Raw genomic sequence first — 16,614 nt, 5'->3', positions numbered from 1 at the left:
TTGAATATGACCAGAAATCATTCTTTTCCTTTAACTGCATCCTATCTTTTCCTGCTCTGTTTTTCTCTTTTCTTGCATGGCATATTGGGCTGAAAGGAATCAGAATCAGATCAAGAACAGGAAGAAGAGGTAATCTTGCTAATAGATCAGTACTGTATAAACCCTTGTGACCAAAATCAAAATTCCCTTGGGTATGCATGTGGAGGTTCACCAAGTCTCGCTGCAATGCGCTCACTCATGGCTCCAGAGTCCTCAAACTCTGAGGAGCAACTTTTCAAATTGCAAAGAGCTGCAGCAGGGGGGGGGGGAGATAAAAACACAGTACATGTGATCTTTTAAATTTTTATTTGAGAATCGGAGTCAGTTTTTATAAATGCATTTAAAAATAAATAAATGAAATTGATTTTTTAAAAATAAAAATCAGAACTGTTTAGATGCAGAAATAAATATGAAGTTCATTTTTTTAAAAAAATGTTGGATGTTGCAGAAATCAGTGCAGTGATACACTACATACCAAAACTCATTCAGATGCGATGCTAACCTATTATGTGAATGAGCCTTAGGTTTGTGCACTCCTCCCTCCTCTCTATTCCTTCCACGTTTTTGTTTTAGCCAAAATTTATTATCTCCATCTCACCTTGCACTTTAAAATTTAGAAAGGTGGGGATGAGTATTATAATAGAACTGTATTTTCTATTCCCCCCCCCAAGCTAAATATTGCCCTCTCCCTCCAAAGAATTTCCACAAGGTAATAGAACCTTAGACACCTACTGTGATAACAAAGGCATCTTAGGACATCTCAAGCTATGTATGTGGCTCCTACTTTTTTACTAACAAATGTGCCAGTATATTGTTCTTGCACTTTCGCAAGTCTAGATACGAATAACCTGCTTACCACTTCCACCTTCTTTACTGTTTCTCCCTGTCCTGCTCAGTGATCTTTCTGTGTAAATTCCAACTTAGAGCCTAAATGCAACAAATTAACAATTTAGTTTATATGATAAAAGTAGGAACTAATTACCAAGGTTCATCAGTGGCTTAAAGGCATTGCTAGCTCTTATTAGAATTCAGCTTGTCTGGACAACCAGTTAAGTTGCAATACTTATCAGGAAGGAACGCCAATTGATTCCAGTGGGTTTTACTTCCAAGAAAGTGCATTTAGGATTGACCTACAGGCTTCAATGGTAAATTAGCTGGTGTTCTAGGTGATATTTCTCACTGGTTGTTGTGACTCAAAGTGCTGTAACCATTTCACTCTGTGTTCTCTTTCAGACTGACATGACATCAGAAAAACGTAAGATTGTAATAAAAATGTTATTTGTCTAATCATTAAGTTAAGCATAAGAGAGTGTGCAAATTCTAATTGCCACTGATGATATTAATTTTTTAAAGAATGATATAATAATGTAAATTTAGCTTTTAGCTTTTAGATGTTATTTAATATGTTACTAATAATTAAAATAAAAGTACTAAGACAGTTCATCTAAGCATTCACTTTCCTTTTGACATTCCCCTGGTGACTCCTGCTATTGCTGTTAGGCTTGTATAAATCCCCATATTTTATTTCATTTTTTATTTTGTATGTATGTTCACATAAAGTCATTGCATTTTATAAGTTAATTACAGTATCACCTTTAAAGATTCAGCTTCTATAAACTACCTTCATTAAATTATTTACATGCAATATGCATGTCCCTGTGTATAAAAGTGATACTGTTTTAAGTAACAAAGTTCCATAATCCATTTACCCTCTCTTACTTTGGTGAAGTATTTCAAAAAGCATCATTATGTATTGGGACATTGTCGCTAGCTATTATTGATTATACCTGTAGTTGGAAGTGGAGCAGGACAGGAAGGGGAATGATGGCAACAAGTGTTGGGGTAAAATCAGGTCACAAGTTCACTAAATTACAGCTTCCAGGGAGATCACAGCATGGGCAAAGGACCAAAACAACTTGGCAGCCCTGCTACCAGTGATACTTTTCAACCCAGTTGCTGGAAGGTCAGTTTGGGGAAACAGCCAGCTTACGCCACTCATGTTGTCTGCTTTCATGAACCAGAAGCTATGGAAGATACTGCAGAGTGCAAACTGAGTGGAAGTGAGCCATTGGGCCCATAAGGCCATACTCACCCTGTAGGTGGAGCATGTAGCACCCCACTTGCCCTAATGCTGTGGCCCCTGCCCAGTGCCAGTCCTCAGTTAGTTGGGCCAGAGTTCCTGACACGAAAATGAAAAATGAAACAATTAACATTTGCTATAAGGGAGGCAAAAATTCTGGAACTAAACAGCCATTGACACAGGCAAGTGAAATTCTTTCATGGCCCCATCAGCCAGCAGCTAGAAACATGCAGTAAAAGAAACAGCTGCTTTTTCAGAAGCCTGGAAGGGCAGGGAAGGAAAACACTGCCATGAGTCCAGGCAGGGACTTGAACCTATAGCCCTGGAGTAGAAGTTCTCTCCCTAGTTCACCCTAAAAACTCACCCAAGAAAGGTCACCAGGCAGTGCTGAATTGCCAAAGGCAGTTTCCAGGCCATAGTGGTTTGGTCTAGGTGGGAGCTGTGCAAGGCAGCCCCATTCTTCCACTGGGCACAGTCGAAGTCCGTGGCTAAGGGAAGTAAGAAGTATAAATTAAAAAAGAGATTGTTACATTCTTAAATAATTAACTGTTTTGTAAAATGACTTCTGTTAATAATAAATAAATGAAAACAAAATTACTTATACCCCGCCCATCTGATGGGGTTGCCCCAGCAACTCTGGGTGGCCTCCAACTAAAATAACTAAAAGTATAATAAAACATCAAACATTTAAAACTTCCCAATATAGGGCTGCCTTCAGGTATCTTCAGAGAGTTGTATAGTTCTTTATTTCCTTTACATCTGATGGGAGGGCGTTCCACAGGGCGGGCGCCACTACCGAGAAGGCCCTCTGTTCCCTGTAACTTCACTTCTTGCAGTGAGGGAACTGCCAGGCCCTCGGAGCTGGACCTCAAATGATCAGGAAGTTACACTGGAAGCTACTTTTCAGCAGAAGAATGGGAGGTAAACATTCTTAAAATACATCATTAAATAAATCTTTTCATGCAGAATTGCAGGCTGCCTTGGGTCGGGTTCCTCTGTGTTTACCTCCTCTCTAGTTGGGCTCCTCCTCTGCTCTGCTTTTCTTCTCCATGATGCTCATTTCTTGGCCTTTTGGTCAAGTTACAATATCATATAGTCTCAAAGTTTAACCAATTCCACGCGTTTGTGTTCCTAAATGATAAGAAATTTTAAAATGCTTTCGTTCACACAAAACCCCTGAACAAATATGGGGGAGGGGAGACATATTACTCTGAAGTAAGTTTTACTGTAAACATATTCCTGATGCTTTATATGTTAATAGTGGGGGTGGGGACAATACTTCACCATAGTATGTTGCATATGATTTTAAGCCTTTTTCATTTATAACCATCTTAAGTTTTGTTGGTGTCTTTTTTCCTTTTATTTTATTGTAAGGATACTTACCCTGCAATGTATGCAACAGCTTTGCTTTGCATGGAAATAACTTGGCTTACATATATATGTATATGTACTGTGTCTATTTGTGTCTGTGTGTGTGTATGTGCCCTGTATGAATGTTTTTGGTTGCCATGCATTACATTCCCCCCTAACCTATGAATTCTCTGTTGAGCTAGTCACTATTTAAAATTTCCCTTCCCACTTTTTTATATTATCATCATCATCATCTCTTTCCCTTGATTTCCCCTCCATTTGTTTGAATAATGAGGATGTTCCAAGGAAAGGACCATTCCTCTTGAAATAAAAGCCTGTGTGTGTCTGTGTCACCATCTGAATGTAAGATTCCCCTTAGATGAAATGCCGGTTTGCAGCTGCCTCAGATATCAATGCATTTCATTTACTCTAGATTATCTCAGAATTAAATGTAAATACACAACTTCTAACTTTGGTTCTTAAACAAAAGTTTACAACCGTTTACCTAATTTTGGTTCTGAAGTTTGCTACCACTGGCTTTCTCTTTGAGGAGATCAACTTCCAACCAACTTAACAATCTCCCCCCACCCCCACACCTTTGTTCTCTGTTTTTATTTGAACATTGATCTGTAACATCTGGACAATCTTGAGATGCCTATCTTTGTGTAAATTCCACTGTTTCTTTTTCTTGCCCACTTTTGTTTTTCTAGTGTCCTTGGTTGATAAAAAGCTTTGGTGTTGTATGTGTGTGTGTGCTGTACTGCGAAAACTAAGCAAGTTATTTCCTGCCCACTTTCCTTTTCAGTTTTCCCCCCGTTAGCTTTGCTTTGCTTTTTTTTCCACCCTCAGATTTGTGGATCCACCATACCCAGACAGTTTTGTTGACCCTCCTACCGCTGCAATCAAAGACAGTCATTTCAGTCCTGATTACATTTTTTCAATCTCTATTTTCGATTTCCATTTATTTCCAATGTTTTTCCCCATTTGCATCAAAGATGATGATGAAACAGAATCTACAGAAACATCTGTCCTGAAAAGTCACCTTGTCAATGAAGTCCCTGTCCTAGCCAGCCCAGACTTGCTATCTGAAGTCTCTGAGATGAAACAAGATTTGATTAAAATGAGTGCCATCTTGACCACAGACTCAGCTGAAAAGTCAGGCTCCATTAAGGTGAAGGACCTTGTGAAAGCTGCCGATGAAGAACCTGGAGAACCATTTGAGATTGTGGAAAGAGTTAAGGAGGATTTGGAAAAAGTGAACGAAATCCTGAGAAGTGGAAGCTGTCCAAAAGAAGGGCCAGTTCTTCAAAGATCCAGTTCTGAGAAAGAGCTGGCGGAAGAAGAATGGGTCCTTGTAAGCGATGAAGAAATAGAAGAGGCTAAGCAGAATGCTCCGCTGGAAGTTACCGAGCCTGTTTGCACAGAAACTAGAATAGGCAAAGGGAAAACAGAGAAAGAAAAGAAAGACATGGCGGGAATGATCGATCATCTCAGCCAAGATCTAAAAGATTACATGTCACTTAATGAAATGCGGCCTAAGACATTACAAGAAGACATAGTAGAAGAGAGATTTGAAGCTGTGGTTGTAAGCAGGGGCTCTGAAAAAGGTGGGGGAAGCCAAGAGAAGAAGCAGGTCCAGCAAAAACCTACCTTGGAAATTAAAAAACCAGTTAGGAAGAAATTAAAAGATAAACAAAAGCCAAAGGATGAAGAAACCAAAGGAAAGAAAGAACATTCAGGACTAACAAAGTTCAGCTCAGATGAGTCTATAGATGAAGAGGTCGGGTTAGCCCCTGCAGAGCCTTCCAAGGCAACAGCTGTGTCTCCTGTTATAGAAGAAACTCCTATTGGCTCAATCAAAGATAAAGTGAAAGCCCTTCAGAAGAGAGTGGAAGATGAGCAGAAAGGACGTTCAAAATTGCCTGTTCGCACCCCAGGAAAAGAAGGGGCAACCGAGAAGTCTGTTGCAAAGCTATCGCAGCCTAAAAAAATTATTTACAAAGCGAAACCCCCATCTTCTCCCTCTGCCTCAAAGACCCCAGCTTCCCCCTCTGCCTCAAAAACGCCAGCTTCCCCTTCTGCCTCAAAAACACCAGCTTCTCCCTCTGCCTCAAAGACTGCAGCCTCCTCCTCTGCCTCAAAGATTCCTGCTTCTCCCTCTGCCTCAAAGACTGCAGCTTCCCCCTCTGCTTCAAAACTCTCCTCTCCCTCTACTAAGAAGCCAGCTGTTTCTCCCACAACTAAGAAGCCAGCTGTTTCTCCCACATCTAAAAAGCCACCCGTTTCTCCCACATCTAAGAAGCCACCTGTTTCTCCCACAACCAAGAAGCCACCTGTTTCTCCTTCTTCTAAAACAGAGAGACTTGAAGAAACGATGTCTGTTCGTGAACTGATGAAAGCCTTCCAGTCAGGTCAAGATCCATCGAAGCATAAGGCTGGACTTTTTGAGCATAAGTCTGTGAAACAGAAACAGCAGGTCTCTGAGAAAGAGCCGGCTAAGAAAGGAGCTGCTCAGGCAGACACTGAAAAGAAGCAGGCAATGACACAAAGAGACACACACAAAAAAGATAGTCCAAAAGCTAAAAAGAGCCAGGAACCTCAGGCAGAGGCAGGCTTGCAATCTAAGAAAGAGGCACAGGGTACTCTGAAAAAAGATTTAGCCATGCAGCAGACAAAGCAGCAGAGTAGTAAAACTGCAGAAAAAGATGTTCCAGCAACTGATGATGACAATGCAAAGGGTGTGACCCTGACATTTGATGACCAAGGGGATACTGACCTTCAAATCAGCCCAGACAGAAAGACGTCCACAGATTTTACTGATGTCATAAAGGAAGAGCTTGAGGAGAATGATAAATACCAACAGTTCCGGCACATTTCAATTACCGAGGAAGGTGAGCTTCACTTAGATCAAGTACTGACCAGTCCATTCAATGTTACATTTCCATCAGAATATGTGAAAGATGGTTTTTTGCCCGCTCTCTCCTTGCAAAGTGGTGCTCTGGATGGCAGCTCAGAAAGCCTTAAACATGAAGGCATAGCAGATTCTCCAGTTGGTAGCCTGCTCGATGGGACCCCTCAGATCAGCTCTGAGGAAAGTTATAAGCATGAGGGATTGGCCGAAACTCCAGAAACAAGCCCCGAGAGCCTCTCTTTTTCACCAAAGAAAACAGAAACTGCTGACCAGATGGAAGAAACAGAATTAGCCAGTACAGTGCAGAGAGCAGCAGAGGCACATTCACCAAAGGGACTTTCTCCAACAAAAAGTGAAAGGACTGTTGCTGACAAAGACATAAAAGTTATAATCGGCTCAGAGTCCCTCTCTCCTCGTTTGTCAGAAGAAGTAGAAGTTACAACCTCCAAAGAAGAGATAGGCAAATGTACAGATTCTAGCTCAACATTGATTGATAAGGATGCTGTCAGGGATGAGTTATCTCAAGGACATTTAACTAAGTTATCTGAAGTGCATGATACTATTTTAGAGAAAGAGGATCAGGCATCCTTTGAGCACCATGCCATTAGTAGAGGACTGGAGCTTTCACTTCCTAGCCAAGACAGTGAAGGTCTTAGCCCAGTTGCAGATGAATCCTTAGCTATAAGCCATAAAGATTCATTAGAAGCAAGCCCAGTACTGGAAGATAATTCCTCCCGTAAAACACCCGATTCCCTTGAGCCTAGTCCTACCAAAGAATCCCCCTGCCGTGATTCTCTTGAAAGCAGCCCCGTAGAACAGAAAACAAAGACTGGCTTCCCTCCAGGACCTGGTCCCATGCAGGCTGCCTTTGCCAAAGCAGAAAACTTCCCAGAGCTGACACCTGTGCGATCTAGACTTTTACGTGACCCCGATGGCAGTGCTGAAGATGACAGTTTAGAGCAAACCTCTCTTATGGAAAGCTCAGGTAAAAGCCCTCTTTCACCCGAGACTCCCAGCTCTGAAGAAATTAGCTATGAAATCACACCCAAGACAACAGATTCGCAAATGCTCTCAAACATACCCAAGTCAGCTGTGATTCCTGAAGTCAGCGAAGAGCCAGAAGATGACCCCGAAGGTGAGCCGACGAGGAGGTTCACACCAGAAGAAGAGATGTTTAAAATGGTGACTAAAGTCAAAATGTTTGATGAGCTGGAACAGGAAGCAAAGCAGAAGCGGGACTATAGAAAGGACCCCAAACAAGAAGATGCTGCTTCAGCTTCTGATTTGGAAGCTGCGTCTGAACTTGAATTTGCACCCTCAACGGCTGTAGAAGATGATGGCGTACCTACTGTACTCACTTCTGCAGCTGAATCTAGAAAGACTTCTTCCTCTTCAGAAAGTGAGCCAGAATTAACAAAGCTGAAAAAGGAGGCTGACTCTGGGCTGCTGATGGAGCCTGTAATTAGGGTGCAGCCTCCTTCACCTCATCTTTGTCATAGGGATTCCAGTTCTAGTCCTGAAGAAACAGGGTTTCAGCCTATTGAATCCAAGCAGCATGAATTTGGTACCGAAGAGGATAACACAGAATCAGATAAGCCAACAGAGGAAACCAAAATGTCTGGTGATACCTCTCTTGCCTCAGATACTAGCATCATAGCACAAGCTAGCGAGTCTAAGTGCTACAGCACTGATGAGAGTGACACGGCTAGCCCTAATGGCCCCATGATGCAGCCTGAGGAGGCATTCTACCATTCTGTGGGTGGTGACGCCCCCAAAATAGCTGAGTTATATGAAACCTCAGCGGCGTCTCACAACCAGGATGATTCTGAGAAAGATGGTGGAGCATCTGAGGAGGTAACACCCAGAGACATGGTCGCCATGGGAACCAGAGGGGGCTCCTGTATCCCTGGCTCCTCTCATTGCTGTAAATCCCCAAATGATGAATTGGCTACTGTTGTTTCACCTGTTCACTCCCCTTCGGGAAGTGATTTGGCTGAAACTAACAACATTGTTGAGATGGCACAAAGGGATTTTTGTAGTGTAGAACACTCTGCAGACCATTCGCCTCAAACAACCCAAAAGGGTGACCCTGAAAGGAATGCAGATGATGTTGATGAAAGCAGTGCTCTGCCTATAACAAGTCCTTATGAAAATGTCCCTTCACAGCACTTTTTTACTAGCACTGAAATTAGTTCAGGAACTGGTTTAAGGATGACAACAGACCAGTCATCTGGGGTTCATCATTCTGCTGAGGTAGAAACTACCTTCAGTGAGGAAATTGCACTGACCAGTTCCCTTTGTACACCAGCATCTGTAGGTTCTGAGGTTCAGACCTCAGAAGATATCTATATGGAGTTAGAATCCAAACATGTGGGCATCTTTCAGAAACAATCAACTTCAACATCAGAGGCCACGTCACTAGATGAAGCTGCTCTACAAGATATCAGAGATGAAGCTGAGAAAATAATCAACCAAGTGATCATAACCAGGACAGATGTGGATTCTGACAAGTGGAGTCAAATACGTGAAGATGATGATGCTTTTGAGGCTCGGGTGAAAGAGGAAGAACAAAGGATATTTGGCTTGATGGTAGACAGGAGATCACAAGGCACCACACCTGACACGACACCAGCCAGGACTCCTACAGAAGAAGGGACGCCTACCAGTGAACAAAACCCCTTTCTTTTCCAGGAAGGGAAATTGTTTGAAATGACAAGGAGTGGTGCCATTGACATGACCAAGAGGAATTATTCTGATGAAAACTTACACTTTTTCCAAATGGGAGAGCAGTCTCAGGAAGATGTGTCCTTATCTGAAGAAATGAGAGAAGCCGAAGGCCTGGAATCTCTCCAGCAAGAGCAACCCCCAGTTCCATTTGTGTCTTCTGAACTAGATGAAGCAGAGATGCCTATAAAAGGCTCACTCACGTCTGTATCAGAGGATGAGGCCAGTGGTTTCTACACCACAAAAGGGGATATTAAATCTAGAATCCCTATTAAAATGGGCATTTCAGCCTCTTCAAAGTCACCAAAGAAAGAAACTGCTCCTTCTGATGATGATGACTTCTTCCCTAGAGCTGATACTGAAGACATGTTTGACAGCTCCCAGGTGCCTTGCCCTGTCTCTCCCGAGCAGACTGTGATTGATGTACAGTTAGATTTTTCAACAGTCACTAGGTCGGTGTATGCTGAGCAGGAAGACGATTCCCCAGACTCCTCACCAGAGGAGCAGAAATCTGTGATTGAAATCCCTACTGCCATCATGGAAAGTGTGCCTTCTGAAAGCAAATCCAAAATTCCCATTAGGACAACTCCCGCTGCATCCCACTCATTGCAACAATCAGAGCTTGAGAGCCTTCCTTCAGATAGCTTTGTTGAGGCCCTAGAGGAATCGGAGGATGACCCGTCCAAACCAAAGTCTAAGATTCCAGTCAAAGCAGTTTTCCAAAGAGTTGAACAGGAGTGTTTGTATACAGAGACATCTGTCTGGAAGCCAGAGTCAGCTAAAGCTCTTGACAAAACATGCAAGCAACCTGCGAAACAAGACGTTAGGAGCAAATCTGAATCTGATGAAAGTGCCTCCGTGGACTCAAAGGCTAAGCGTTCAGTCAAAGCTAGAAGCTATGCTGAGGCCGAAGCAGAGACCAGAGAGAGGGTGGGTGAGATGAAGCTTGAGGTAGAATCAGACGAGCAGATGACTTCACGACCAAAGATATTTCCTTCGCGGTTGCCCGTTAAGAACAGAAGCGCCTCAGCTTCCCGCAGTGCTGTTAGTCCCACTAAAGAAAGTAAGGAACATTTTTTTGACCTTTACAAAAACTCCATAGAGTTCTTTGAAGAGATTAGCGATGAAGCTTCCAAATTAGTGGATAGACTTACTCAGTCAGAGAAAGAACAAGAATTAGTTTCAGATGATGAAAGTAGTAGCGCCCTAGAAGTTTCAGTTATTGAAAATGTGCCATCCATTGAGACCCAGCAGTCAGTTGCCGAGGACATCTTTGACACCAGGCCCATTTGGGATGAGTCTATTGAGACTCTGATTGAGCGTATTCCTGATGAAAATGTCCCTGACCATGTTGAAGGTATTTGCCAGCCATTGGGATTCCCTTTGCTACGCATGTCATGAATCGCAATTCTTTGGTTGTTGTTTCTTCCCTTCTTTCCCCCTTGCTTTTTTTTGTGTGTGGTTTGTGTGTCTCCTTTTTAAAGCTTCCTGTGGTTGTCAATGTGTTTTGTGTAAGCTCTGTTTGTTTTGTTTTATGTCATGTATGTATTTTACTATCCCTGAAACAATCTCAAGATTGCACACTGCAAATGCTTACGCAAAGGATAAAACATAGCAATATAGTCTTTTTTGCAAAAACAACATTTGTTCATGTTGTTTAACTAACAAATTTAGAGCATTATTATTTCGCTTCTAATACAGCTGACCACGCAAGTTTTAGTTTTTGGATTCTCTTCACTATAATTGAATCACTTTGCCATGAATTACTTTTGACACAGATGAACCAGGTAAGATTACTATAATTCAGGATATGCAACTCCATATAGCTGTGCCAAAAGCAAAGTTATTAGTGCCTTAAAAAAACCTCCAACCCTTTTATTGTTGTTGTACTTTTGCTTGGCACCATTTACTAATGGAAGGTGGTGCACTGGATTTATGTTAAATTTAATGCCCAATGTTTAGATCCATTTTTTAAAAAAGAACGTCCTATAATAGCACTGAGGAGCAATAAGAGGAAAATATGGTAACTGAATTTTGAGCTGTAGAGACTATGACTTCAAATGCACACACAGGAAAACAAAAACTCAAACTCTGCTGGTATCAGATTGGCTGTTGGGGTTATTAATTCTTGCTGCTTTGGTGCAAATATCGCTGAGAAAAAGTGTGCACTTGCTTTTGCATGCCTTCTTTGTAAAGAGCTAGGAATGCAACATGTTCTAGCAAAAAAACAAACAAACTTAATACTGCTAAATACTAATGCTGCACAGATATCATGATCTGGAAATCTTTTTGATGGTTGTAAGCAGTGCAACTTAAAAAATATGATGCTCTTAATGTTTGAAATGAAGTTTCGGATACATCACCTAATTTTGCAAATATGAGTTTAATGGCCATTTGCCATTGCTTTAAGGAGGCATGAAAAAACATATTTCCCGCTCCAGCAAATTATTTATCTCTCCCTTTGTTCTGTTTTATTTTAAATGTTTAGGAGTTATGAGCTCCAAAATAAAATTGAGGACAGTGTTTTCCAAAGCCTCCAATACCATACTCAATTAAGCAGGCATTTTAAATAAAGTGCTTTGTATTCAAATATTTCCATTCTAGTTACATACCAAGAGCTTTGGTTTCCTTTGAAAGCAGACACTGTTAAACACTGGCCTTATTTTATGGAGTCTCTCCCCCTGAGGCAGATCAGTTTTGCCTTAAAAACAAAACAAAAACCTGTCCTATTTGACCTTGCTTTAGATCAACAGGATGATCAAGAAAGGATAGAGGAAAGACTGGCACATATCGCTGATCACCTTGGATTCAGCTGGACAGGTAAGCTCTAATGTGGTTGAGATCACAACCATCTTAGGGAAATGAAACTTCTAGCTCTTCTTCCCTATGTGTTGAGACACCAACTTGAATTACAGCTGCCTACCAGGGACAGTAGCTGTAGATCCGACTGGCATGTTTTATTACAGATTTTACTTAAGTTATTCCTACATGCTCAGGAAAAGCATTGTGTGAATTCTTAACACAGAGAACATACTGAGATTTTGATCCAAAATGGCTGCCAGAATACAGGTGCTGGATAGTAAAAGTAATCCCTGTATGGCCACTTTTGTTTTTTGAGTGAAGAGCAACACATTTGGCTTTTTGAGGCAGAACAGCAGATGGTTCTCATCCACCCAAGGTATACAGCATGACATCCAAAGCTCAAATCATTAACAATTTGCTTCCCTTTTGTGATGTACCAAATCAGCTTAAAGCAACTGCCTTATTCTACCTAATGGTTGGACTGGCCCTGGAGAAGAAAACCACATATAGCTTCTGTTTCCTCTAAACTGAAGCTGAGATGTGACAAATGTGAATGAAAATAGCTAATACCCTACATGTAGTTGAAGCTACAGATAGTCCCTAGGTAATACACTGAAGGATATTGGTTTCACAAGAAAGGCAGGTAATTAGCAAGGATGCACCAAACAATTCTAGACATATCTACTCAGAGGTAAGTTTTATTGAGTCAATAGGGCTTCCTCTCAGAAAGCAGGCATAAGAATGAAGCCTAACAGATTAAATTTAAGTGGGACAGAGAGGGAAAGTGAAGTGGTGGGTGATGCCATCCCATCTTCAAAATCCCCACAGGTTTTTCAGGGAATAGGATGGATATTTGACCCTTTGAATTCAGTTGCAGCATGGCATATTCTGAGGTATCTCAGGAAAAAGAAGGGGCTTTGGCTTCAACAGATTCAAGGCTTCCTCCAGCCTGCTCCCAGAATGCTACATTTCTGGGGCTACTGCTTAACCCTACACTGGTTGGAGCCAGTGTGGTGTAGTGGTTAAGAGTGGTAGCCTCGTAATCTGGGGAACCGGGTTCGCGTCTCCGCTCCTCCACATGCAGCTGCTGGGTGACCTTGGGCCAGTCACACTTCTCTGAAGTCTCTCAGCCCCACTCACCTCACAGAGTGTTTGTTGTGGGGAAAGAAGGGAAAGGAGAATGTTAGCCGCTTTGAGACTCCTTAAAGGGAGTGAAAGGCAGGATATCAAATCCAAACTCTTCTTCTTCTTCTTCTATAATGGCTTAACCTTATAAATATCTACTCAGAAGTAAGTCTCATTGTTTTTATCAGGCTTTGCTCCCAGGTAAATGTTAAATGCACTTAAAATAGGTGTTAAGTATTTAAAAGGAAATGTGTGACTGTTTGAAATTATTTTAATAATGTGCATTTTCAGAGCTAGCAAGAGAACTGGATTTCACAGAGGAACAAATTCATCAGATCCGAATTGAGAATCCTAATTCACTGCAGGACCAGAGTCACGCACTGCTGAAATATTGGCTGGAACGTGATGGGAAACATGCTACTGGTATGCTCAGTTTTAGTAGATACCTTCATTTTCTTGGCAAAGGAGCCTAGTGAAGTGCAACACTGACAAGAATTCACATGCATAATACAAAGGGGAAAGTGGCAGTACAGTCCCACATTTCCACCCTCTTTCCCCACTGCCAGTGCTGACATCTTTGGTTGACATTCTCACAGCTGTTGTGAAGGAACTGAATGGCCCTGGTTTGCCCTTGAGCTATGCAAAAAATGTCTTCGTAAGAGAGGCATTCCCCTGCCCTCAATAAATTGATGAGAATGGCAGACAAAAAGCATAGGAGAAATTTATGACACAGCACCACTCACAGCAGGGTGAGGAGCTGCCAGCTGCCAGTGACCCCCAATAAAGTCCATTTGCAGGCACAATTTGGATTCAAACCTCACCTGTAAATGGACATTTTTGCTCTGCAGGCAGGACCTCAAAGGGGGTTGCTGTAACTGCTGGTCAGCAGATGTAGCAAGCCTCTTTGAACTTTTATAGGTGGACACCCTTGAGTTATAGGTAAGTAGCCTAACTTTCCAAGTGTTTGGGGATAACGTCAGGGCGGACAGAAGAAAAATGCATATATTTTCATCATTCATCTCCAAATTCAAGGTGTTAATGCAGACTTCTGAATTATACTCTTTTGCTGTGTGAATCTGGAGGACAGGGAAAAGAGCACACACAGCTCAAAAAAAGTCTGGTCTCTTCTGTATCACAGATTCAAGCCTTACTGAGTGTCTTACAAAAATAAATCGTATGGATATTGTTCATCTCATGGAGAACACCATGGAAACATCCCGAGACCATAATCGCACCTATGCAGAAATTGAACAGACAATAGGACTGGATCATAGTGAAGGTAAGGGTGAAGTCACACATCTCTGCTCACTGTTTAATAAGTTGTCGGCATTGATGACACAACCATCAAAGCCCTGCTTATTGAGAATTCAACCTGATTTGCTTGCACAAAAATTAGGCAGTGGTTAGATTATAGATAGTCTTTGTTGATTACTCATCCTGTTTTGCTTGTGGGGTGTTTGTTTATTCCACACTTTTCAATGCATTTCCCTGTCGCTTACCAACCCTCAAGATGGCAGATTATTTTTTTTAAGTGCATTTGCTGCACTAGGGCAACAGCGCCTTTTAAATCTAAATTTCTGATATATGCTTGAATCCCTCCCACAAGATAGGGACAATCTGGAGGCACCCAAAGACGGAGCATTCATACAGAGCACATTACATCAACAATGATGCTTTTCAGTATTAGCAGCTTAGACACTCAAGGTGTGAGTCATTCTGTGAGTGTCAAGATGTCTGCATGCATGTTGGAATCATCTCTAAATGCTTTTAATGCTAAGCTTAGGAGGAGGCATGTGTAGGATAATGAAACCCTAAAATATCAATATACAGCACAAACGGGATTATGTTTAACTGGAAGGAAAACTGTTCAGGTTGCTGTCTGTGGAAGTTGCCTGATGGTAAGAGTAGTTAAGCAATGGGGACAATTACCTTGAGGGGTGGTGGGCTCTTCTTCACTGGAGTTCTTCAAACAGAAGCTAAAGAGTAATGTCCTGTGGATGTTCCAGCTCCAGGCTATCTGGATCAAGCTGGGGGTTGGCCCCTGAAGCCCCCTCCAACTCGATGGTTCTACGCTCTATGTCAGCAGACATTTATGTATGCGTTGGTGTGTGTGGTGCCTCTACATGAAACCTAAGGAAGTGGGAGAAATTCGATTCAGTTCACACTTCAAGATGAACCTTCCTACTTTGTTTATTCCAAACCAATACACAAAAGTGAAACACAGCGATCCTTTGAAATTCACACTTCTGCAAATTATGCAGTACGGTTCTCCAGCCAAGTAATTTGTATGAGGGTAAAGTGTGCATTAAAATGCAAATATTGGGGAAAATTGCTTTGCAGAAATATGTATATTAGGCAAAAAATTCATGTAATGGAGAAATTTGCACTAAAATAATGATGAATTTTCAGGAGCATTTTTTAAAAAAAATTTGCAAGCTGATGTGGAAATGCATAGAATTTAAGATTGGAAAAACAAGAAACAGAGAGAAACCAAAACTGACAGATTTGCCTCTCCCTACTCAGCACCACCACAAATCTGCAGGTAGATGTAAACTGAGCAAACCATCCCACTTTACATGGGAAGACCAGATAATTGTTTTTACCTTGCTGTAGGTTTTTCTGCACTCCGTGAAGATCTGTACAGCACAAGAGATAAGAAGGAAGAAGAGCATTCTTTTTCTAAAGACAGTGAGCCATCAGATCACCCTCCCCTTGTCTCTGAGGAAGACATTTCTGTGAGTTACTCACCCTTGCATGACGGCACACCTAGAGGTGAGGCGGAACTATCCATTACAGAACTCCTACGACAAGCACACAAGGAGCGAGTGGAAGCTGAATTCTCAGGGAAATCTCATGCGCTGCCAGAAGATTCATCTACCACACAAGAATACTTGTAAGAATCCCAAGATTGCAGACCCAAAATGATGGCATATTGCGAGAAATGTACCGTACGCTCTGTTGACCTCTATAAAACACACACACAAGTGCACTATTTAGATTCCATATATTATGTTTTCTGTTTCACAAACTAAATTGATTTAAGACACCTGCTTTCAGAACTGCAAGTTCTTCATGCTCATGTATTCAGAGCAGACACACATTAGAAAGTGTTATATTCTCAGTCAAATATGAACTCTATGTGACTATAGACATACGTCAGTTAGAGAAATTACTGAGCCAGTGAATTTTCAAAGGACAAAAGAGATTTTTAATATATATATATATATATATATATATATATATATATATATATATATATATATATATATATATATATTAAGGGTTGTATCCAATTGTATCCCTCAACTCACGGAAGGATTTTTCCTCCAGTGGAGTCTATGAACAGAAGGTAGAGGAGGATTTTTTTGGGATGGGTGACCACCTGGGACTGGGAACACAATTGCACTGTCTTGAGTTCCATAATGGGAGAAAGGCAAGATATAAATGTAAGAAAATAAAATAGGAAAACATAATAGGGAAGTTCCAATATATTTCCAAGCAAGAATGAAGCGTTGAACCGTTAAGAGCAAGGATGGAGAGTGGTCCTCCTAAGGTTTATATTAAACTAATGTAAACCTTAAAG

General features: G+C 41.4%; 1 protein-coding gene across 30 annotated transcripts in view; it reads left to right on the top strand.

Annotated features, from left to right (window-relative positions):
* ANK2 (ankyrin 2) overlaps positions 1–16,614 on the top strand; it is a gene marked incomplete at its 3' end in the record, with an annotated part of 325,504 nt that overhangs the window by 296,463 nt on the left and 12,427 nt on the right. For 14 of the 30 annotated variants that reach the window (XM_081208031.1, XM_081208022.1, XM_081208019.1 and 11 more), the window contains 6 exons: positions 97–129; positions 1,273–1,294; positions 11,850–11,924; positions 13,323–13,454; positions 14,170–14,310; positions 15,645–15,924. In XM_081208031.1, the coding sequence (XP_081064157.1) occupies positions 97–129; positions 1,273–1,294; positions 11,850–11,924; positions 13,323–13,454; positions 14,170–14,310; positions 15,645–15,924 (683 nt within the window). Of the gene's footprint in view, positions 1–96; positions 130–1,272; positions 1,295–4,464; positions 10,462–11,849; positions 11,925–13,322; positions 13,455–14,169; positions 14,311–15,644; positions 15,925–16,614 lie in introns of all 30 variants that reach the window. The other 16 variants (XM_081208041.1, XM_081208039.1, XM_081208038.1 and 13 more) reach the window with 4 other exon arrangements.

Source organism: Podarcis bocagei (assembly GCF_964188305.1).
Source record: "Podarcis bocagei genome assembly, chromosome: 9".
NCBI lineage: Eukaryota > Metazoa > Chordata > Lepidosauria > Squamata > Lacertidae > Podarcis > Podarcis bocagei.
Note: the sequence above shows the minus strand (reverse complement) of the source record. Positions and strands in the feature narration are given on the sequence as shown.